Source organism: Bos indicus x Bos taurus, chromosome 18 (assembly GCF_003369695.1).
Source record: "Bos indicus x Bos taurus breed Angus x Brahman F1 hybrid chromosome 18, Bos_hybrid_MaternalHap_v2.0, whole genome shotgun sequence".
Taxonomy (NCBI): domain Eukaryota; kingdom Metazoa; phylum Chordata; class Mammalia; order Artiodactyla; family Bovidae; genus Bos; species Bos indicus x Bos taurus.
Window position 1 is genome coordinate 47,127,367 of NC_040093.1, and position 23,107 is coordinate 47,150,473.

The window sequence follows — 23,107 nt, forward strand, 5'->3', positions numbered from 1 at the left end:
CTCGCCCTGAGAGGCAGCGCACACCAATGGATGCCCCAAGGACTGGCTGGCTCCCTGTGCGGCCCAGGACAAGACCTCGGGCTTCCCCTCCACAAACGGGGGGTAGACAACACTACCACACCAGGAGGTGGGGGTTGGAAGGGGTGGGTAGGCAGGGAACGGGCTAAAGCAGTAATTACAAACTGGAAAGGGACGCACATCCCCAAAGTAACATCAAGTCGGGCCTCTGTCTCCTCTGAAAAAGCACCTTTGGCTTTTTGGAAGCCCCATTTTTGCCCCTCACCCCCACTGTACCAGCCCCCATCCCCAAAGGGCCCACAGGAAGCCTGCCTGTCCCCAGACCTACTCCTGGCAAAGAGGCCCCACGACTGCCCTTCACCCCCTACCTCACCCCTGGGGAAATGGTCGCCAGCAAACAGACTCTTGTTTTCAATGAATTACCCCTGGAGACTCCCCCATGAAGTTCACGCCTTCCCCGGGAGGGCAGAGGCTTCACAACCTAAGAGTCCTCCTCCCCCACACCCGGAGCCACAGGAAAACTCCAGGAAGCCAGGGCCCATCTGGAGGGGGGAGGCCCGCAGCCGGGCCAGAAACCAGGCGCTCAGATGAGCCTTCCAGACTCCGCACCCGCTGGACGCCCACACTTCCTGCGGAGCCAACCCCACTACACTTCCTCTTAAGTCTCCCCGTTTCATTTCTGTGTCTTCTTTAGCCCTGTCCAAGCCAAAAATACATGCATGAAGTCACAGGTCCTATTTACAGATTTTTTTTTTTTCCTTTTCTGAAACACATTAAAACGAATACCTACATTTTAAGCACATTCATCCACATGGCTAAAACCAGCTGAGAAGCAGGGCCCACTACCCTGAGAAACGGTGGTCTAGTCACCCCTCACATCATCCACTCCCGTGTCTGTGGTGGAGAGAGCCGGTGACAGGCCACGGTCACACAGCCATTGCAGGCAAAGCCAGTCTGGGCTGCGGCCATCCATCTAGGCCTTGGGGCCAGGGGGGTCTGTCTCTTGGAGGTCCAGCCCTGGCCTCAGCTTTCTCTCCCCCTCCCTATCCCCTCCCTTAGGGGCCGGCCAGGGCCCGCTGTCCTAACCCTCATGTGATGACATGGACAAGAGCCGCTTGCTTTGCCCTGTGTCTGTGTTTGGATGAACAGGCAGAAAGATCCAGAAGGACCCACTCCCCATGGTCCATATTGCTAGTCCCAGAGCTTTGGGCTGAGAGGACTTGGAGGTAAAGAGAGACTGTTCCATCCATTTTCTTCAGGCATCTTGTTCTTTGTCTCTTAGGCATGCATCACTTTCAGAGTGTGGTTTTGGTGTATTTCTTTTTAATCTAACAAAATAAATTTAATTGCTCTTCCCCAGCTCACTTTTACTTTCACTGAGAAAAGTAAAGTGTACTTGTAAATGTGCAGCTACAACCTTGAAGAGAAATGTGGACACCTGAGAGTCTGTGGGTCACGGCAGTCTAGGTGGACCGAACCAAATGACCACCACCACAGTCGTAACAGCAGCTTCTTGTCAGGCTGAGACAAGTCAGTGACCTTGTCCAGGAGGCCCCACACCTGGCCATCCAAAGCCTCCCCTACCGCCAGTCCAGATCACGTCCACCCTCGCCCTGGCCAGGCCTGCCTGGTGGGGAGGGGTGCTGCCCAGGGGCCCCAGGCTTCTAGGACAGATGGCGCCCCATCCCCTCTGCCCTCTTTACCTGGCTTTCCTCCAGGGCCCCCCAACAGCTGGGCCAGGGTCAGGGCCCGCTCAGAGGTGACCGTCGCCTGCCCCTCCTTGGCCAGCGTCCAGACTCACACACGTGAAGGCTCCTTCCACCGGCTACCTAATGAGAATGACTCACATCTGGACCCACAACTTCCTGCTCTGGCGGCGGGAGCAGCAGAAAGGCTAACGTTGAGCCCTCAGCTCAGCGCCTCTCGGGGTATGCAGGCGGGGGCCCCTCTCCCAGCTACAGCAAGAGCCCTCGACAGGAGTGGGGGGAGCCGTCAGGCCAGGCTCCCGGCTCCAATGACCTCATGGAAATTGGAAGCTTCAAACTGGAACAATTTTCATAAAGTAAAAATAAAACAAGAACCCAAAGCCTGCATTAGAAGCCCGGTGACGCTGGCTGGAGGCAGGGGGTGAGCAGCGCCTTAACGAGCAATTAAGAGGCAACAGAAGCCTTCCAGGGAGCCTCTTCCTGGCTCCACCTTTCACACAGGGCCCTGAGCCTCAGTTTCTCCACCCACACAGCGAGGGGGCCTCATCCGTCTCTGAGAGGTCAAAGTCTCCAGCCTGGCTTGCCGCCTCTCCATCTCACAGCTGCCCCCTGCCCCATGCTGGGCCCAGACCAGGGGCCGAGGTTAAGGCCCCGGGTTGAAATCCCTATTCCAAAGAGCCCCCAGAGAACCCCAGCACCCCTGCGTCCCTGGAAGCCACTCATCGAGCTCCAGTTTCCCTTTCCAATGTCAGGCCTCAGCTTCCCTTCTGGAATGGTGGGGTGCTCAGCGGTGAGGCAGGAGATAGGAAGGGAGCAGGGCGCAGAGACGCAGCTCCTGGTCCACAGGGCATCCCCTGAACATGTGACACGGGGACCTGGGGTCATTTTCTACCTTGTATCCTGACAGTAAGCCCTATTGTTCAGTAACAAAGAAGGGTGAGCTAAATCGCGTTAGCCGTATCTGACTCTTTGCAACCCCATGGACGGCAGCCCGCCAGGTTCCCCTGTCCAAGGGATTCTCCAGGCAAGAATACTGGAGTGGGCTGCCATTTCCTCCTCCAGACAAGAGAACGGAGCCCAGTTTCCCCAGCCTCGCCCTCCCCAGGTCTCCCCTCCAGCTCCTTCCTCAGAGGAGGCACTCTTCCCTGCCGGCCTGCTGCACCCTGAGCCCCAGTCACTGGGCACTTGGCACCCCACCCCTCACACCAACTGTGAGGTCCCAGCAGGCAGGACCTGGGGTCAGCATTTAAACACCGACTGTGTGCTGGGCACCATGCCCAGCCTCAGGAGGAGGTCCTGCTATCATGCCCATTCTGTAGAGAGAAAACTGAGACTCAGAGAGGTTACTCACTCGCGCAAGCACACACAGCTAAAACAAAAAAAGAAACAACGGGAAGAGCCAGAACTGAAACTCAGGTCTGTCTGACTCTATAGCTGGTGCTTTCAATCACTCACATCATGACCCTCCCCAGGTGCAAAGAATGGCTTCCCTGGAGTCAGGCTGCTCCTGCTGGAGAAACTCCCCCCAGGGAGGGGCAGCTGTGGGCTTCCTCAGCCTCAGGCCAGGAAGGCTGGCTTTCCTTCACTCAAGGTGCCAGGCGCACAGCACAACCAGCCCCTCCCCTCTCACTCCGCAACACCCCCTCTCCTCCCTGTGGGCAAGACCCGTCTCGGGTGCTGGGGACACAAGCATGACTTGGACACACCCCCTGCCAGGCAAGCTCCAGGCTAAGATGTGCCCACCGATGACATGGCACAAAGATCTGGGAGGGGCATCCTTGAAGGCAAGATACGTGGTCCAGAGCTCAAGGGAGAGAGACCTCACCCACCTAGAGGAGGAAGAGGCCCACGAGAGGGTATCTCAGGCCAGGGAGATGGCCTAGTCAGTGCCTGGCTGCTGCGTGGGAGCCACCAGTCCCCACACAAGAGAGTGGCAAGGCCGTGAAATGGTGGGCAAGATGGAATAAAACTGCAACGAAAACAAGGCAGGCATGGTTGGCAGTCGGCCAAGAGACAAATAACACTGAACACTGAGCAAATAGTTTGGCCCCAGTTGACAAACCCAGATGTCAAGCCCTTCCCCCTAGGGAAGAAACCCCACAGCACCCCAGGCAGATGTCTGGGAGGGAATGCGGACACGGAAACCATCCATACGAGAGTTGCCACACCCCAGAGGAGCCCTGAGAAGGGTCCAAGCAATCAGGCTGGTGATTCACTCTCATGACAGTCCTTTGTCCCATGAATATGGGATGAAGAGGCCGAGAGCTCTGCAGTCAGAGGCCCCATCGAGGGACCTTGGCCCATCATAAAGTCAGGGTGATGTCATCCAACACCTTGGGAGGCTGTGAGGGTTAAGTGAGAAATGTGTGTAGGGTACACGGTAAGTGCTCAATTATAGCCGAAGACAAGGAGGGCCAGACAGAGGGTGTTCTCTAGATCCTGGCTCTATTGCATGCCTGCCCTGGTCAGAGACCTTCCATGGCTTCTTGGTGTCTCCTGAGTCAAATCCTGGCTCCTCCGCTTGACCCACCACCATGCCTGGCCCAAGTCATCTCTGCAGCCTGATCTCCCGTGACCCCACGATCCAGCTGCCTCACCTCGCTGTGCCCTGGCTCAGGCCTTCCTGCCACTTGGGATGGTTAAAATGCTACTCATCCTGCCAAGACAAGGACAAATGCCACCTTTCCGGAAGCAATGTCCCATCGTCACCTCCTCTGGACCACAGGGCTCTCCTTAGAGGATACACACTGCCCTACTCCTTCCGCAGCTTCCACGTCCAGTAACAGCTCCCTGTTCCTACGGGTAGTCAGCCCTTCAGGGGTGGGCTTCTGGTCAGTGTCCACTGGGGAATGGGCAGGAATGCTGGCTGTGAGCAAGAGGCCTCAGTTCTCACTACAGGACTGCTCGAGTGTCCTCATGACATGCTGGCTGGCTTCCCCTAGAGTGACTCAAAGAGTGACCCCTAAAGTGGCAGGTGACTTAAAATGCTCAATTCTGGGACTTTTGTAGGAACTCAATGAAAAAAAAAAAAGGTGCTCTCATTTCACTAGGCTGGGAGAATAAGAGCTGGAAGCTGCTGGGGCCATGGCGGTAGGCAGCCCCAGTGACCCTTGCCTCCTGGTATCCACGCCCTTGTATGGTGCCCTCCCACATTACCTGGGTGACCAACAAAATACCATAGACATCACATGCTTGTCTTCTGAAGTTATGAAAGATACTGCGGCTTCCACCTTGCTCCCCCTTGGATTACTCACGCTAGGGGAAGCCAGCCAGCTGCCCATGAGGGCACTCAAGCAGTCCTGTGGTAAGAACTGAGGCCTCCTGCCCACAGCCAGCATCGACCCGCCACCCACACGTCTGAGCCACCTCGGAAGCGCATCCTCCAGCCCCTGTCAAGACTGGACTGATGCACTGGCACTGCAGCATCCCTACCTGATCAGGAGTGACGGGGGGAGGGGTGACCTCTTCTCTTCCAGCAGCATCCCCCCCCACCACCACCACCAAGCACCAGGCACTCAAGAGGGCTTTGTACATTTCTGCCAAACTGATCTGCCCCCAGAGTCTTCTAACAAGAATGCAGAGCAGAAAAACAGAACCCACTCTCTGTGCAGACAGCAGCACTCACTCGGCCTGGGAGGACAGAGCAGTCTGGCCCAGTACTGGCATCACGTCTCCTGGCTGCCCCTCCTTCAGGCCCTCAGCTCTTCCATGCGCTGGGCCAGGGGGACCAAAGTGAGATCCTCAAGGAGACAGCCTCGCTGAGGCAGGCACAAGCTTGTGGTCCCGTCACTCACCCTCCTCCCAGATGGACTTTTCACACTGCTGGGTTGGGGCCCAAGGGGGTTGCATTCCAGTGCAGCGACTCACCTCCCGCGCCTCTGCCTTCATCTCTTCTCGGTTGACTGCAGACTCAGAGATGTGCTAAGATCCCTTCCCTGCTCAGGCGGGAAACATATGGAGATGCTCTGGCTCACTCCTTCACTTATATCCTCCAAGTTACAAGATGGAACAAGGGCCTTCACTCCTAATCAGTGGTGGTCCTAAGGGGTGACTTGGGGTGAGCTACCAAACCACTCCAAAAAAAACACATGTGCTAAGAAGTAAACAGCATCTTTGCTCCCAAAGTCGGCTCCCTTAGCCACTGTCCCGCCTGTGTAGAGATCTAAACAGCTGCTCCTTGTCCCAGTTCCAATGCCAGACAAGGAAAGATGAACAACCCTGCATCCTGTTGGTGGCACAGCCTACCAGGAGGCAGGGGGCTGGCTCCCATGACCACCCCCTGGCCCCAGCCTCTGCCAGGCCTCCGGGACAGGACTTTGGACAAGGAAAGGGGTAAGCCCGGTCACAGTGTGTTGAGCAACTGCAGAGAATCCTAAAAGAACAGATGTGAAAGCAACTGCCCTGCCAACCAAAAGTCCTTACTTCCTTTGAAAAACTTGGCAGCTGGGCTACACCCGCAGCCGCCTGTCCTTCCCCACACTCCGCCCGGTGTGAACCACTGAGGGACAGGGAGAAAGACCACGTCCCTCCCTACAGATCCTGGGGAGGAAGTTATGGAGATGCCACAAGGTGAAAACACACCCGTGTGCAGAGTTCCACCTTTCATTTAACAGTATCACAGATGCACATACACGGGTGTGTGTGTATATATATATTCCACACAAGAAAGTCTGAAAGGATATACTCCAAATCTTAGGGGTTATCATCAGGTGATAAAATTCAGCATAGTTTTAATTTCACACTTTTCTTGTTTATGCCTGTTTTCCAATTTTTTCTAATAAAAGTACACTACCCGAGTAATTAAAAGATTAATGGGGAAAAGCAACTACTATGGAAAAAAAGCAGGAATGAGGAAAAACAGCGGCCTGAGTCTGGAAGTTCTCCACTCACTCAGCACCACTTGTAACCAGGTGAAAATGAAAGGTTTTTATAATAATGAAAAATACTACTATCTCAAAGCCACTTAAGATTACAAGAAGAGATTGTCCCAGACAATGCAAGCCTCCCAACAGAAGTTTGCAACCCCCTCTCCAAAGTGCTCTTGTGGTGGCCGCAGGGCGGGGTGGGCGTGTGCTGTGCATCAGTCCTTTCGGACTCTTTGAGACCCCATGGACTGTAGCCCGCCAGGTTCCTCCATCCATGGGATTCTCCAGGCAAGAACATTGGAGTGGGTTGCCATTTCCTTCTCCAGGGGTGGGGGTAGTCGAAGCTAAAGTAGATCAAGGCTAGAGACACAACTACCAATTTATAGGAGGTTTGGTGGATAAAGAATGTGTTGATCATTATAGAGAGCTCAAAAAAGCAGAACATCTGGCACAAGAGAGACAATGAATGAATATCAAAACTACGGATTAAAGAAGACTGGAGAAAGATATCAACCCATTAAAGATATCCCATTATGTAGACGTCATTTGAATTCTGATTTTAAAAACTAAAATATTTTTTAAATTTTATTTTTGACCTGTATGTAACAATTGGAAATCTGAACATAATACATTGGCTGGATAGCTATAATTTTAAAGAATATTGCTAAGTTTTAGATGTGGAGATAATACTTTTTTTTTTCTTTCTTTTTTTTAATTCCTTCTCTTTTAGGAATATAAACAAGAATACTTTCTCAGTATTGCAGGTTCAGTTCCAGATCACTGCAATAAACAAATATGTCAACAAGGTGAGTCACACAAATTTTTTGGTTTCCCAGTGCATATAAATGTCATGTTTACACTAGACTGTAGTCTGTTAAGTGTGGAACAGCATTATATCTAAAAAACGTACATACCTTAATTTTAAAATACGTTATTGCTAAAAAATGCAAACCATCATCTGACAAGACAAGGTGGCCACAAGCCTTCAATTTGTTTTTTAAAAAAAAAGAAAGAAAAACACACACACAGAATTTACCTACAAAGCACAATAAAAAGAGGCATGGCTGTACTACCATTCCCACAGATGAAGTGACGTGAGGTCTGGAAGGGGGAAGTGCGTGGGAGCAGAGGTGGCTCTAGGGTGGCCCGGGCTGGAAGCCGTGACATCTGGGGGCTAAGTGTGTGTGGGCAGGCATGCTGCTCTGTCTTCCTTCGTGGGCGTCTAGTTTCTCCATAACGCAATGCTGAAACAGTCACTGGCAGGGCTCTGGCATCGGCTCTCCCATCTGAGTCGCTCAATGCTGGTATCATTTCCAGCCCCTCCCTACAGACGAAAAATGTCCCCCCACCCCCAGGGAGTCTCAAAGCTGGAAGCACAGAAGCAGTCTCAGCCTGGCTCCCTGGAAGGGGTGGGGGAGAGCTTGCTACCCTGTCCCCCAAATCACAAGGATGCACTCCTAGCCTGACCCCCGAGCATGGGCACAGACGACCCCAGGCCCCTCTGCAGAAGCAGAACAGGCTGTGGGGTTGCAGGCGCCACCAACCTTGGACCAGCCCGGAGCGCAGGCCACCTTCTCCTTCGCCTCCACCCGCCTCCCCCACAGGAGCTTAAAGGCTTCCAGTACCAGCCTGGACGGCGGCACCTTAACCCCTCTCCTGGCAAAGCCCTCCAGTGGGCACCCCTCCCTGTCTCATCCTCTGACCACAAAGCAGTTTATGGAGGAGGGAGTTGCTCTCGGCGCCCAAGACCTCCACGCCCCCAGACACAGCCCTACCACAAACCTGCATCCAGCCTTCAAGGTGAGAAGTGGACCTGTCTTAATTCACCCTACAGAAAAGAATCCCAAGTGTGTACAAAGACAGCTATGGGCTCCTTAGCGCAGAGATCTAACTGCAGAACTACTGGAGAAAATCTAAGTGTCCAGCAAGAGCAGGGCTGAGAAAATCAGTCAGGGTTCCTGGTGTACAAAACGCTGGGATGAGCCCAATACGTGTCTGGGAAACCTAACACCTCTACTCCCAAAGCCTGGGAGTAAGCGGGACAGAATAAGAAATGTGATATTCATTTTTTTTCTTCTTGTCACACGTTAAAAAAAAAAAAAAAAAACAAGAAATCATCTGGAAAGATTACACCAAGGCAGTAATGGGTTACATTAATGAGCACAGATTCTGGTTTATCTCCCCCACTCAACTGCTTAGGTTTTCTGCTTTTTAATAATAAATGAGAATTATTTCTGTAATTAACATAAAATCCAAGCCATCTGAAAATAAGAAATGAGCTGATCCTCTCCTCCTCCCCAGGAACGCAGCTCAGGGTCTTGGCCCAGGAGGCAGAAGCTGCCTGGCTGTGTGGGACTCCCCACGGTCACCCTGCCTCTCTGAGCCTCAGTTTCCCCGTCTGTCAGACACCAAACCCACCAGGCAAGCCCCTCCCGCCTGGCCATGGGGCCTGTCCCCTCCTCTGTGAGACTGGGGACAATAAGGCACACCCACAAGGCCACAGGAACAACACCTGCCCAGCCTCCCTGCCCCACTCCCTGTGGGCCAGTGCCCTCACTCCCAGCCTTTGCTCATTCCTCTGCCTCTTGGGGACCAGGGGCATCAGAGGCCAAACGTGGAGTGAAACAGTGAGAGAAAAAGAAAGTGAAATGGCTCAGTCCTGTCCAACTCTTTGCGACCGCATGGACTGTAGCCCGCCAGGCTCCTCTGTCCATGGGATTCTCTTAAGCAAGAGTACTAGAGGGGGTTGCCATTTCCTTCTCCAGATGATCTTCCTGACTCAGGGATTGAACCCGGGTCTCCTGCATTGTAGGCAGATGCTTTACCATCTGAGCTGCCAGGGAAGTCCTACGACCATATCCCCAGACCCCCACCTGATGTGCCAGCCTCCAATCCTTCATGGAGGCAGTACAGCCCCATTTTACAGAGGAAGACCCAGAGACTCAGAGAAGAGAAATAATCACCCACCTACATACACCAAGCCAAGACGAAGACTGCATCCTGGGGGCCCTTCTGAGAGTTCTTCATGGGGTATCAGCAAACCACCCTGTACCACTTCTGCAGAGCCAGGAGCACTGCTGAGGCTGCAGGCAGCATGGAGGGGAGATAGGAACTTGGCAGGACAGAGCAGGCGGGAGCTACACACCTTCGGGCTCCTGCTCCGCCTGCCTGCAGCCCCCAGCCTCTCCCCACACACCTGGCAGGTGCTCAAGTGCAGGCTGGGCCAAGGAGGTGCACCCACTTCAAGGGGGAGTGGGTGGGGGTGGGGAGAGCCCCAGCCTCCGGACCTGGCGCCCTGGGATCAGATGTACACTGACACTCCCCTCAGACAGCAAACTCAGATCCCCCAGAGGCCAGAGCAGACATCAACCAGTGAGGCAGGCTGGCTGTCTGGGCACCAGGGCAAACTGGAAGCTCTGTGTGAGGATGCTCTGCTGCCAAGCTTCACCCAGCAGCTGTCACAAAGGAGTGTGGCCAATGCTGCAAGCCTTCTGAGTTATCAAAGGAAATCAGAAATCTGGTTTTTACAGAAACAGACTCACAGACCTGGAAAACAAATTTACAATTCCCAAAGAGAAGAGGGGGTGGGTAAATTAGGGGTATCAGATTAACGGGGGGCTTCCCTAGTGTTCCAGTCGGTAAAAGAATCTGCCTGCAATGCAGGAGATCACCTGCAATTCAGGAGACTTGGGTTCAATCCCTGGGTCAGGAAGATCCTCTGGAGAAGGAAATGGCAACCCATTCCAGGAGTCTTGCCTGGAGAATCCCTTGGACTGAGGAGCCTGGCGGGCTGCAGTCCTTGGGGTTGCAAAGAGTTGGACATGAATTAGCAACTTCATTTTTTTGTTTGTTTTAGGATTAACAGATACACACGGCTATATATAAAATAGATAAGGATTTTCTGCATAGCTTGGGGAACTATATTCAATACCTAGTAATTATAATGGAAAAGAATCTGAAAAATAAATACATATTAAAATTTATATATGTAACTACAAATATGTTACATATATAACTGAAAAAAAAAAGAAATCTGGGTTTTTACATAAAATCTCATGGTTTCAGATGCTGGCAATTAATCCAAAATAAATTTCAAGCAGTTCTCCTATAGGTTCTCTGGACTCAATGCTGTGTGGCCCTGATGACTTAATCTCTCTGGGATTCAACTGTCATCTGTAAAGTGGAAAAATAGCCCAAGGTATTGTAACAAGGAAATAAGATACACTTTGTCCATATTAATGATAATAAAAAGCAACAGTAACAACAGCAGCTAAATTCAATGAGTGCCAGGCACTAAGTAACATGAGTTAACCATAGGCATTCTTTTAACTTTGTATTTTGAAATAGTTTCAAACTTTCAGAAAAGTTATATGAAAACTACAAAGAACTCTCCTATACTTTAATTCAGATTTGCCTATTTGTATCATTTATTTATCACTTTTATTATCTGTCTATACATATGTTTCTCTTTAATATTTGAGAGTGGGCTGCTTATACAGTGAGCTTCTAAATACTTCAGTGCATATTTCCTAAGAACAAGGCCCTATATTTGGTCCTTAATATTAATTTGTTCACTTAATATTAATATACTTTAATCTATAAGTGTGAGTCGCTCAGTCATGTGTCTTTGCAACCCCGTGGACTGTAGCCCACCAGGCTCCTCTGTCCATGGAATTCTCTAGGCAAAATTACTGGAATGAGTTGCCATTTCCTTCTCCAGGGGATCTTCCTGACCCAGGGATCGAACTCAGGTCTCCTGCACTGTAGGCAGCTTCTTTACAGTCTGAGTCTAATCTACAGTCCATATCTAATTTCATCAGCTGTCCTAATAACATTCTTTATGTAATTTGTTTCAGCACAGATTCATATATTGCATTTGGTTGTCATGTCACTTTGGTCTCTTTTAATCAGGAGCTGTTCCTGACTTTGGAGATAAGTATTCTTATTCCATCTCCTTTTTATTGATAAGAAACAAGCTCAGAGAGGTTGAAGCACCTGCCCAAAGTCACACAGGTAGGAAATGTTAAGCTTGGACTCAAGCCCGAGAGATGCCCTCCAGAGTCTGTGTTCTTGTCCTCCAGGCATAAAAGCTTGCAAATACTAGCCTTTGTTGTTAATCACTGAAAACAGTGCCTCTCTCTGCAAACAGGTAGATGGCTGCTCATAGCCACCTCAGTCAGCAGGTGGTCATTAACTGAAGGGGTGGCCTCCTGTGCACACACTGGCTGGACCTCCCACTGCCAGCTCCCCACACTTGGCAAGGGCCCTGGCCAAATGCCCACCCTAACCTGAGAGGCCCCATTTAGCTCCCTCTATACAAGCTAGGCAGTGGAGAGCTGGGAGGACCACAGCTCCTGCCTTTCTATTTCCCCTCTTAAAGTGACAGTCAAGGTTCAAATGCCCATGTCCAAAAATCTAAGGAAAACAAACACGCAAGGGGCAGAGCCTGAAATCAAAAGGGCCCCCAGCCATGCCCCTGGCCCACACCATCCCTGGGGTCACTTGTCCAAGAGGGCATTGAGCATGTCCTAACATACATGAGAGAGTTGACTGGAGACAAGTGTTTATAGGAAGAAGGAGGGGCAAGGGCTGGAGGTGGGAGTGGAGTTTTCACCGCAAGGAGCAGAGAGGACTCAGGACTCCAGGGCATCACGCAGCCTGTGTTACATGCAGAGAGGAGCAGGAGGCTGTGGGCTGATCACGCTCAGGAAATGAAACTCAGCTTCCTCAGTGAGGACCCCCAGAGATGTGGACTCATCCATTCTTCTCTGGCCAAAGCCCCTGCCCCAATTCCAACCCAGACCAGGCGGCATCAGCTTAGGAAACCACTCTCTTTGATTCCCAGATGGGCGTGGCTCAGGGCTGGAAACTGCCACCAACCTTGCCTCCATCACCTCTGGCTCCCGTCCACCCGCCAGCCAGGCCCCATCAGACAGCTCTTCAACAGTCAGTTGTGAGCCACAAATACCAGCAGACTCGCAGCAGGAGAGGTGATGCTGCCAACAAGAGGCTTTGCAATAGATCCAAGTGTCGTCTACTGCCTGAGTTCTAGGCCACTCGAGAGGCTAATTTGTGCTGAAATAGCTCAAAATCCTGGCACCTTCCTTTTGCACATCCTATTAAATTTGGAAGTTTACAGACCTCACCTGCAAGCCCAATTCAAAGTTTCAGAAGCTAGAATAGCTCTTGAAACACTTCCAGAACAAACAAGAGAGTTTTGCTTTTCTTCTTCATTGTAGACAATGTTGAAAATACAGAAAGCATGAATAAATAAGAAAAGGATCTATTAACAGAGCCCCCCCCCCCCCGAAAAGATATCGCAATGAAGACGCCTCCATCTACCCTAGACAGATGGCCTGCCTACTCTGTGAGCCTCTCTCTACAGGGGTGTTTGGGACTAAACTGTAAGCACTGTCACCGCTCTTAGCCAGCAGGCTTCCGACTGCAGGGACCACGTCTAACTCGCTGTTCTGCCTCCTGCCCAGGCAGGCCATTCAAGGCTCCCTTGTTGGAGTTGCCATGGAGGCTATGTAAGTCTTTACCCCCCCATTTGCAGTTCCTTTGAGCCCAGTTACAAAAGAAGGGGTTCCAAAAGGTAGGGTCAGTAGCAAAACCCCAGAGCATCCCCCAGTGAGGGGTAGGAACAGGAAGAAGGAAGAGTTGGGCAGGTAGGTGGACAGGCAGTATGTTTCACTCTTGAGGGGGATTTAACGGGCCCGCTTGAGACTGCCTGCGGGGTGGGATCAGGCTCCTAATGGGCACCGAGACTCCACCAGAACCAGGCCAAAACTGGACAGGAAGACCAGAAGGCCAGGCCCTAGTCCCCACTCCAGGCCTAACTTGCTACAAGCCCTTTGAAGACTTCAGCTTTCCCACTCGTAAACGGTGTTGATCATTCCTGTCCTAACTCACAGGATCAAATGGTACAAGGAACATGCCACAGCTCTGTAAGCCATCTGGCCTCAGAAATTAGAACTCTCTCGCCTCTTCTTGCCTTCCTCCATAAAAGGCCCAAGAACAACCATGCTTATAAGCCCGAGGGCATCAAGGGCTGAGGAAGATCTAGCCACTGAGGAACCTAAACATTCAGCACAGTGGGAGGCAGATCCAAAAGGCCCCCTGTAGACCCAGCTTGCCACTCCAATGAGGCCTCCTCACTCCACCAGGGATCTGCCCTGAGAGTTCCAGGTCCACAGTGGGACACGCTCCCCTCTCCTAGGAGGGCACCTGGCCACGTGGAAAAGCAGTGACTGAATGCCAGAGGCCCTCCTCTCAGGGCCCAGAGCCCCAGCTTGTCAAGTCCCCTCAGCTTCACAGCTGCTCATTCATTCATGCATGTTTCTGTTGAACATCATCCTGGACCAGGTGTGAGGCTTCAGCAAGCCATGAGGGCCCTGAACCTAAGGCCAGTCCAGATCTGGGGATTCCAGACACAGCCCAACCTCTAAGGGCACCTGTGGCTCTCACCTTAAAGGCTCTACTTGTAATGAAACGGCCCCAACTCTCATTTTCCAGCTTTGGCTCTTGGCTGCAGAAAGAACAAGTGTTCTTGGCCTTTGGGAAAGGGGATCAAAGATATAAACCAGGAGAGAGAACAACTAGAGCCCACACTGAGAAAGCCTCCAGCATTTCACTCCCAACCAGGGATGGTTAGCTTCCCTTTCACGTGAAAGATTAGGTTTCTGTCTTGCCAGCTCTCCATCTACACACTGCCCTGGCCCCCCACAGGCAAGGGGGTCCTGCTCACTGCTGGCTGTAGCTGGACGGCTTCTAGCCAGCCCTTAGTCTTGTCCTTACCTGAGTTTTCTCTCTGAGTTATTTCTTACTTTAAACAGAGTACATTGGTCTTCCAGGGGCCCCTGCCTTTTCAGAGCCTAGGAAACCCGACAAACCAGCCCCTCTTTACCATCATAACCCAATGGGCATCTCAACAGAGCGGTCGGAGGGTGCCGGACCCGGGGAGCACAGAGCCACGCCCCTCAGTGAGGTCTCAGTCTGTCATCCGGAGAGTGGAGTTGGGCCCAGTTCCTGCGCTGGGGTCCTGTCTGGGCCAGGGTCTTCCCCGAAGTACCTGACGGAGGGGGACATCTGAGAAGACCCTACCCAAGCTCGGGCTGGAGAAAGAGCAAGACCTGGGTGGGGGCGGCTCCGAGGGCAAGTTGCTGGCCTCTCCCGGCTCCTGAGACGGGGAAAAGGCAGGCCGAGCGCGGGGCCGGGCTGCAGCCGCCCCGGCCCACACCCACCCCTCCGTCTGGGTGCGGCCCCGGCGGGCGGGAGGCGAGGAAGCCGCAGACGCGCCCCCCACGCCCACGCCCCGCCGCGCTGGGGTCCGAGGACCCGACTGGCGGCCGCGCGCCCCCTCGGCCCGGCCGGCCGCGCCTCTCCCCGCCGGCGCCGGCGCGCGCTCACCTGCCGGCCCGCTCCGCTCCGCGCGGCTCCCGCTCCCGCCGCTCCGCCGCCCGAGTGGCCGCGCCGCCGCGGGCCGGATCGCGCGATGCGGGCGGGGGCGGCGGAGCGGCCGCAGGCGCCCCCCGCTGGCCGCCCGGCCCAGCCCCGAGCCCGCGACCTCGCGGCCGGGAGGGAGCGCCGCGTGCCGCCGCCCTGCTCGGTTTCCCCCAGAAAGGCTGAAAACGCGGACACCCCACGGCCGGCGCCCGCCTGCCCACGCGGATGTGGGAGCCAGCGGCCAGGCGCCCTGGGAACGTGGGCAGGAAATAAAACCTTCTCCAAACTCATTTCTTCCTCAAAGTCACGCACGTGTCTGGACGCGCCAGGTGCAGCCTCACCCGCCCGGAGGGAAACACTTTCTAGCAAACTCTTTCAGCTGTTTCTGCTCCGATTTCCCACCCCACCCCCACTAGCAACGCCCGTTTCTAGAAGGATCCATAGACTGTGGTCTGGTACCCTCCTGCCAAGATGAGGGAAATGAGTCGCAACCTACTGTTTCATTCGGGCCTTCAACTCCTAGGGGGTCTGGAGGTCCGATCCACCCCAACCGCGAGTCTGGCCTTGATTGACTTTCTTCTCTGGCACCAGGAAGACCAAGCCTGCCTCAGAAAGTAGTTGTCCTCAGAAAGTAGGTGTCGTAACCCTGTCATGACCCCACTCACTGCTGCCGACAACCCAGGGTGGGGCCCCAGAACTGGCAGCAAAAAAAAAACAAAAAAACCGCTGTCCTGTTTCCGAAGCACCAAGGCTGGAAGAGCAAGAAAACCCTCCTCTTGAGTCACGGCTGGGAGGGACAGAAACTGACTGAAGGGGTAATCAAGATGAGGAGGGCATTTAGCTCATAGACCTGCATGAGTTTCTCTCTTCCCACTTGTCCGAAGCGCCCTTATGCCCACCGTGTTAACTGGGGGCTCCCGTTTTGCTGAGAGGAATCAAGTGAGCCCCTGTTATACCCATATCTCAGGTCCAACCTCAGAGGCCAGAGCCCCACAGGAAAGATGCCTGCTGCTGCTAAGTCGCTTTAGTCGTGTCCGACTCTGTGCGACCCCATAGATGGCAGCCCACCAGGCTCCCCGTCCCCGGGATTCTCCAGGCAAGAATACTGGAGTGGGTTGCCATTTCTTTCTCCAACGCATGAAAGTGAAAAGTGAAAGTGAAGTCGCTCAGTCGTATCCAACTCCTAGTGACCCCACGGACTGCAGCCTACCAGGCTCCTCCATCCATGGGATTTTCCAGGCAAGAGTACTGGAGTGGGGTGCCATTGCCTTCTCTGAGGAAAGATGCCTAGGAGTCTGCAACTGAACGAACCCCCAGGTGATCCTGTGAAAAGCCGGTTGATGAACTGTGGTCTACTTGGGACCGTGTGATGGAATCCTGGAGTCAGGTACCCGGAGGTAACCCCCCGGGGATGAAACCCTGAGCGTGTGTGTCACAGCCTTGACCCCACAGTGGACTTAGAACCCAGCCCAGAGGCCACCTACTTTGGACCTTGAGGAATCAGATGATGGGACACTGGAAGGTGATGTCCATTTCAGGTGGCAGGTGGGAAGATCCCAGCGGAGCCTTCTGTCTGTCAGCAGCAAGCCTTGCCTCGTTCCCCAGAGACAGGCCGGGCACCGCCTCAGGCTCCCACAGCCTCTGGGTCTCCAGAAGGTGGCCCCTGGCCTTCTGGGCTGGAGCCCTGACAGGTCACTGCTGCTTCCCCAGGGCTCACAGGGGAAGGTCTTCCTAGTGGCTGGGACTTCCTCCACAGGAAATGGGAAGCCAGGGCAGGCAGACCTAATCCTCAGCAGAACCAGCTCAGGCTCCGTGCCCGCCACCTCCTGCAGCCCCTCCCCCCCGCCACCACTCAGGAAGTGAGAGGACCCACCTGTGTGCTCCAAGGCCTCAAGAACAGTGAGTGCCTCTGCCCTGGGGCAGTGTGTTCCCTAGAGAGAGAGGCGGGGCCCTAGGCATCCGATGACCCAGCTGGGGCTTATGTTCAGCAATCTCTCTGCAGTCCTTCAGCTGGAAGCCTTCAGCCCCTCATGGTGTGTGTGGCGGGGCGGGGGGAGGGGGGGGCGGTCAGGGCAGGGAGCGATTCTACGACCTCCCACCTTTGCATGTGTGCATGTGTGTGTCATCTTTATGCAACTCTATGACCAATTCTCTTGACAGCAAACAGAAAAGCAGAGCTGGAGAAAGTGAGTTAACCATGACGCCTGCCTCAGTGCTCACCAAGAACTGCCAGGATAGTTCCATCACCCCATCAGTGCTGTGGTCACCTCAGTGGCTGCCTTCTTGCATCCTAAGTCCTTGGTCAGTGATTCTCAAACTGTGGCCAGCATGAGAATCACCCAGAAGCCTGGTGAAAACGCACACTGCCGGGCCCAACTTTGAATTTCAGATGCAGCAGTTCTGGTGTGGCCACCAAGAGTTTTACCTTCTACCCAGCTCCTGGGTGGGGCTTCTCTGGAGGCTCAGCAGTGAAGAATCCCCTCAGAAAGAAGGAGATGAGGGTTCCATCCCTGGCTCAGGAAGGTCTCCTGGAGAAGGAAATGGCAACCCACTCTAGTATTCTTGCCAGAAAAATCCCATGGACAGAGGAGCCTGGCGGGCTGTGGTTCCTGGGGCCCCAGAGCCAGACTCGACTGAGCCAGCCTGTGTAGAAGGCTCTAAGGCACTGGTCTCCAACTATGGGTGGATCCTATTCCCAGAGATTCTGGTCCTGGGGTGGGTCTGTGAACATGCATTAGTAAAAACCCCCACATGAGTTTAGTTCGTGTCAAGGATGGCACTTGAAATCAGAAAGGGAAGGAATGGCTTCATCAATATACATGACTGAGCGACTTCACTTTCACTTTTCACTTTCATGCATTGGAGAAGGAAATGGCAACCCACTCCAGTGTTCTTGCCTGGAGAATCCCAGGGATGGGGGAGCCTGGTGGGCTGCCGTCTATGGGGTCTCACAGAGTCAGACAGTAGCAGAGGCAGAATTATTATTGATACATAGCACCTCTTGTTATTGTTGTTTAGTTGCTAAGTTGTGTCCAACTCTGAGACCCCATGGACTGTTGCTCACCAGGCTCCTCTGTGCATGGGGATTCTCCAGGCAAGAATACTGGAATGGGTTGCCATTTCCATCTCCAGGGGATCTTTCCAGCCCAGGGGTCGAACCTGCATCTCCTACGTGGTAGGTACAGTGGATTCTTTACCACTGAGCCACCTGGGAAGCCAAAAAGGCAATATAGTATATTCTAAATTGTAAGGATAAATGGAACTCACACCATACTAAAAGACCAGTAACAACAACAGTCAACCAATAGACTCAAGATCTTTGTTCATGAAAACAAAACTTACAAAAGAAGGTACTTTAGTAATTTTGGATTGGAGAAGCCTGCATAGGAAGTCAAATCCACACTGAAGGGTTGTAGTTAAAAGTTGCACGTGTCTGTCCAGGTAAGTGGGTCTCCAAATGCCCACATCAAGCATGTTTGTGATTTTAATTATCCACAGTGTTGAAAACACATTTGTCTGAAGAGTCCCTCTAACTGCCCCAGGGGCAGTGTACCCCACCCCCCTCCACAGGGCCAGTGTCTGCTGCTAGAAAACCATCAACGTTTGTTGCCTGAATGAATTCCTATGGTAGACAACAGTTCAGGGGCCTTGTTTCACTTGTGTAGGGAGAAGAAGATTCAAAAACCTAAAATAAATCACGACAGAAGAAGTTATGATTTGCCTATCTCAGCAAACTCAACCCGTCTCCTTATCAGGCTGGGCAGGACAGCACACAAGTTTCCTGAGGTTGGTGCTTGTCATTTCAGACCTGGTCCAACTTCTTCACTCATTACTATGTGGAGCAGCGTCCACCTTCCCAGCCAGATGGTCCTTGTTACTTACCCCTAAGGAAGAAGGAGCTTTATTCTTGTCCTCACTCCCTTTAGCAGTCTTGCCATGGACAGATGCCCTGTGAGTACCTGTGTATGGGCTGTGTGGATATCAATTTTAAATTAGAAAGGGGAAATGTACTTCACAGTAGAAAAATGAAACAATCCAAGGATAAGAAGGATGAAATGCCACTCCCTGAGATAACTCATTCTCAAGGTTTGGGATATAGTCTCCTACACCCTTCTCCTTGGCAACCCAATTTTATATTAGAAAACTCGCCAGGTCAAATTATTATGCTGCACCCTTTAGACTTTCACAGTGCTGTATGTCAGTTGTATCTCAATAAAATTGAAGGCAAAAAACTGGTCAGAAAAGATGGTAGACTGAACCCGTTGTTTACTGCTGCCTCCTTAAACCTACTAAAACAGCAATAAAAGCATTTTTTAAGTCCCATAAGAATGAAGAAAATGAAGAAAAAACAGATTTGGAAGGTGAAAAGCAGGCTTTTCAGTGGTGCTGACTTGGCAGACATGAGAAACTGAATCTTCCCCTGGCAGTTGGGGAAACGAACACTCAATCCCAATTATACTGGGATAAGCTCCAAAGTCTTGAAAAGTGGAAGTGCCAAGTATCTCAGGAAGCATCATAGGGTTCAAGTAAAGAAGGTAGTTTGAAAACCTCAGGAGCAGTGAAGACTGCCAGCCTCTCCCCCACCCTGACCACCAACGTCCCCGCCCACCCCCAGCTGGGTACCCCTCCTCATTCACACAGAAGTCTGCAAGGGTTTTCTCTGGAAAAGCTAAAACAAGTCTCTGGAATGGACTACGCCAAGTCCAGCTGTCAGAAAAGAGAAATTTAAAAGGCAAATTTATATGGAAAACTGAGACATAGCCAGCCTTGCCCCCCTTGCCCAAGCCAGCCCTCTTCCCCACTCACTCAGCTAGCTCCCAGGATGTTGGCAGCCAGACTCTTCCTCCCAGGCTGAAGGGATTCTGTGGGGAGCCCCTGAAGACCCTCCCCTGACCCCCATCAAGCCTGATCACCCTGAGAGAAGCACACAGCTGGATGCCACACTGGGTCCAGAGTGTCCCACGAACTTGTTAGGCCCCATTCTTTACACACATGTAGGCAACGAGAAAACACCAGGAATCCGAAGAAAGCCTCTAACCCTGAAAAACAGAGTCCAAGACAATAGGAGGGAGGAAAAAGTTCACAGAGACTATACAGGCAAAACCTGTATCACTAATACTTTCAGAGAGTCAAAAATTTGTCATAACCACAAAATCATATAGGATACTACTTTTTGACAAGGAACATCTGAGGGGAAAAAAAAACCTCAAATGAAACATGATAGCTAAAATGAAAAGCCATTAAAAGGGTTGGAAGATAAAGTTAAGTTGAATAAAAAGTCAGAGATGGAAAATAGAGAAGAAGAGATAAGAAAATGAGAGATCAGTCCAATAGACACAGTTATCAGAATAACTGGCATTCCTGAGAAAACAGAAGAGAGGAAGATAAAAAATGCAAGATTTTCCAGTAATAAAGATCATGCAATGCCAGACTGGATAAGAATTCAGGGTTTCTCAGCACTGAAGTTCATGTGATGCTATCTAATGCCCAGTACAGCTGTTTGAAACAGAACCACCACAGTTCCATAGTAGTGAAATTTCAGGCCATTGAGAACCAAAGAGAAGATCTTAAACATTTTGAAAGAAAGGGAAAAAAAAAAAAAGGTCACAACCAGCTTTTCTCACAACAGTGAGAGTGATGAAGGAATGCTTTCAAATTCTGAGGGAAAAATGTTTTCCAACTCAGAATTCTATACCCAGCCAGCCAATCAGTTGAGCATAAATGAAGAACAAAGACATTTTCAGGTGTTTACTGTCTGTGTACCCTTTTCCAGGAAGCTACCGGCTGGTGGTGGTTTAGTTGCTAAGTCGTGTCTGACTCTTGCGACCCCCATGGACTGTAGCCCACCAGGCTCCTCTGTGAATGGGATTCTCCAGGCAAGAATATTGGAGTGGGTTGCCACCTCCTTCTCCAGGGGATCTTCCCAACCCAGGAATCGAACCCAGGTCTCCTGCATTGCAGGCAGATAATTTCCCGACTGAGCTATGAGGGAAGCCCAAACTACTGGGCGGGGGGAGGGGGTGTGCTAATGAAAGGAGAGAGTTTATCAAAAAGAGGGAAGCATAGGATACAGAGAACAGGAGGTGCAACACAGGGAACTTGAAGGGAATGTCCAGGTGGGAAGTGGGACAGACCAGGGTGATGTGCACAGGCACAGCTGGACAGAAGCTCCAGGGGAGATGCCTCTGATGTACCTTAGAATGTGGAGAGACTTGGGAAATTGGCAGAGTTTATGGTGAATTATGAAACTCCAATACTTTGGCCACCTGATGCGAAGAGCTGACTCATTTGAAAAGACCCTGATGCTGGGAAAGATTGAGGGCAGGAGAAGGGGACGACAGAGGATGAGATGGTTGGATGACATCACCGACTCAATGGACATGAGTTTAGGTGGGCTCCGGGAGTTGGTGTTAGACAGGGAGGCCTGGCATGCTGCAGTTCATGGGGTTGCAAAGAGTAGGACACGACTGAGCGACTGAACTGATGGTGAATTAACATGGAAAAACAAACACACACACACAAAACACCAGGAAAAACAAACAAAAATTGTACAAAGAAAAAGAGTTATACATCTCAGTGGATGAGAACAGCATCCACATAGTAATGATAGTGTAACCACTGTACACTTGCTAAGCACAATTGAGTGTAACTGTTGGGAGGCTGGGGCACAGGAATTCAGGGTTGGTGGGAAGTCAATACATAATTTCAAGTACGAAAAAATCAAGAAGAGTATTAGAGATATATTATTTAGAGACATGGAAGCAAACACTCTACTCTCCCAAAATGTGGGGAGGTAGAAAGCAGAAGGAATGGAGACAAACTTTTAAAACTATTGGTTTCAAACTATGAACAAAACTGCTGCTCTGGCCTGATCCACCTGCTTCTCACCTTGGCAGGGCCCAGCCCAACCTGTCAGGACCCCCTTGTGCCAGCCTGGCTGCCTTACACACTTTCTCCACAGGCTGTTTTGCGTTACCTTTCCCCCATCACTTGGATCTTCCTGTACAGATGCCTTGCCTACTTACGTGAAAGCACTGTTTTCTTGAATTGGATTTTAAAAACAAGATGCATGATGTAACCACCTTTCAACTATTTTGAGTGCTTGCATGAAACCACATTCCTCAAGATACCTGCTAAGTGATTTAAGTACAAAAGTGATTTGCAATCCAACTTGAGCAATAACTCTTTTGAGTATTGATACACCACTTGATTAGGTCACTTGATACTTTTAACCCTCTCCTTACCTTTCACATTAATGTTGGCATTAAACATTGACATTTTTGGTCACATTGCACTTGAAATATGTGGGTTATTTTCAAATATCTTTTGATATTGATTTCTAACAAAATTCCACAATGATAAGAGAACAGACTATATGACTTCAGTATCTTTAGACCATGAAATTTTTGCACCTTTTCTTTATGTCCCTGGGTATGTTCCAGTGTCTCCTGGTTTATAATCTATGGGAACTTGAATAGAATGTATCCTGCTGTTGTGTGAAAACTGTATAAATTTTAATTATGTTGAATTGGTTCATAGTGCTTTTCAGGCCTACTATATCCTACTTTTCTATTCATTCTATTAAATTTTGAGTAGTTGATATTGAAACTCCATCGAAGTCTTAATTTACCTAAATAACCGTAATAGACAGTGGAACTATATATAACTTTGGAGAAGGCAATGGCACCCCACTCCAGTACTCTTGCCTGGAAAATCCCAGGGACAGAAGAGCCGGGTAGGCTGCAGTCCATGGGGTTGCTAAGAGTCGGACACGACTGAGTGACTTCACTTTCACTTTTCACTTTCATGCACTGGAGAAGGGAATGGCAACCCACTCCAGTGTTCTTGCCTGGAGAATCCCAGGGACTGCTGAGCCTGGTGGGCTGCCATCTCTGGGGTCACACAGAGTCGGACACGACTGAAGCGACTTAGCAGCATATATAACTTTGCTCTGTAGTTTCAAAGTCTCCTTAAATGTGTTATCATACTTTCATAATTTTAAAAAAAATTGACATTTCTGATGGGTTTCTCTTCAACATTTTAATCCTGTTTTCAAGTCTGAATTAGTTACTT

The 23,107-nt window shown here is 51.2% G+C and overlaps 2 protein-coding genes across 4 annotated transcripts in view; both read right to left on the bottom strand.

Moving 5' to 3' along the window:
* Positions 1–15,060, bottom strand: part of ADCY7 (adenylate cyclase 7) — a 62,625-nt gene extending 47,565 nt beyond the window's left edge. Inside the window, exon 1 of one of the 3 annotated variants that reach the window (XM_027513623.1) lies at positions 14,999–15,060. The gene's annotated coding sequence lies outside the window, so the exon portion shown is untranslated. The remainder of the gene's footprint in view (positions 1–14,998) is intronic. The other 2 variants (XM_027513620.1, XM_027513621.1) reach the window with 2 other exon arrangements.
* On the bottom strand, positions 14,580–22,312 carry LOC113875353 (bcl-2-binding component 3-like). Its single transcript, XM_027513669.1, has 2 exons — positions 22,279–22,312; positions 14,580–15,190 (listed from the first exon to the last, which is right to left on the bottom strand). Exons 1-2 carry the CDS (start codon positions 22,310–22,312, stop codon positions 14,580–14,582), a joined length of 645 nt encoding a protein of 214 aa, XP_027369470.1.
* Between the last annotated feature and the right edge of the window lie 795 nt (positions 22,313–23,107).

Bases quoted from the DNA above. Each gene is read 5' to 3' on its own strand.
- LOC113875353 (XM_027513669.1), bottom strand. From the start codon at position 22,312: ATGTCAATGTTTAATGCCAACATTAATGTGAAAG. The intron at 15,191-22,278 runs GTAAGGAGAGGG...GAAACCGAGCAG, and splicing joins TGCCAACATTAATGTGAAAG to GGCGGCGGCACGCGGCGCTC.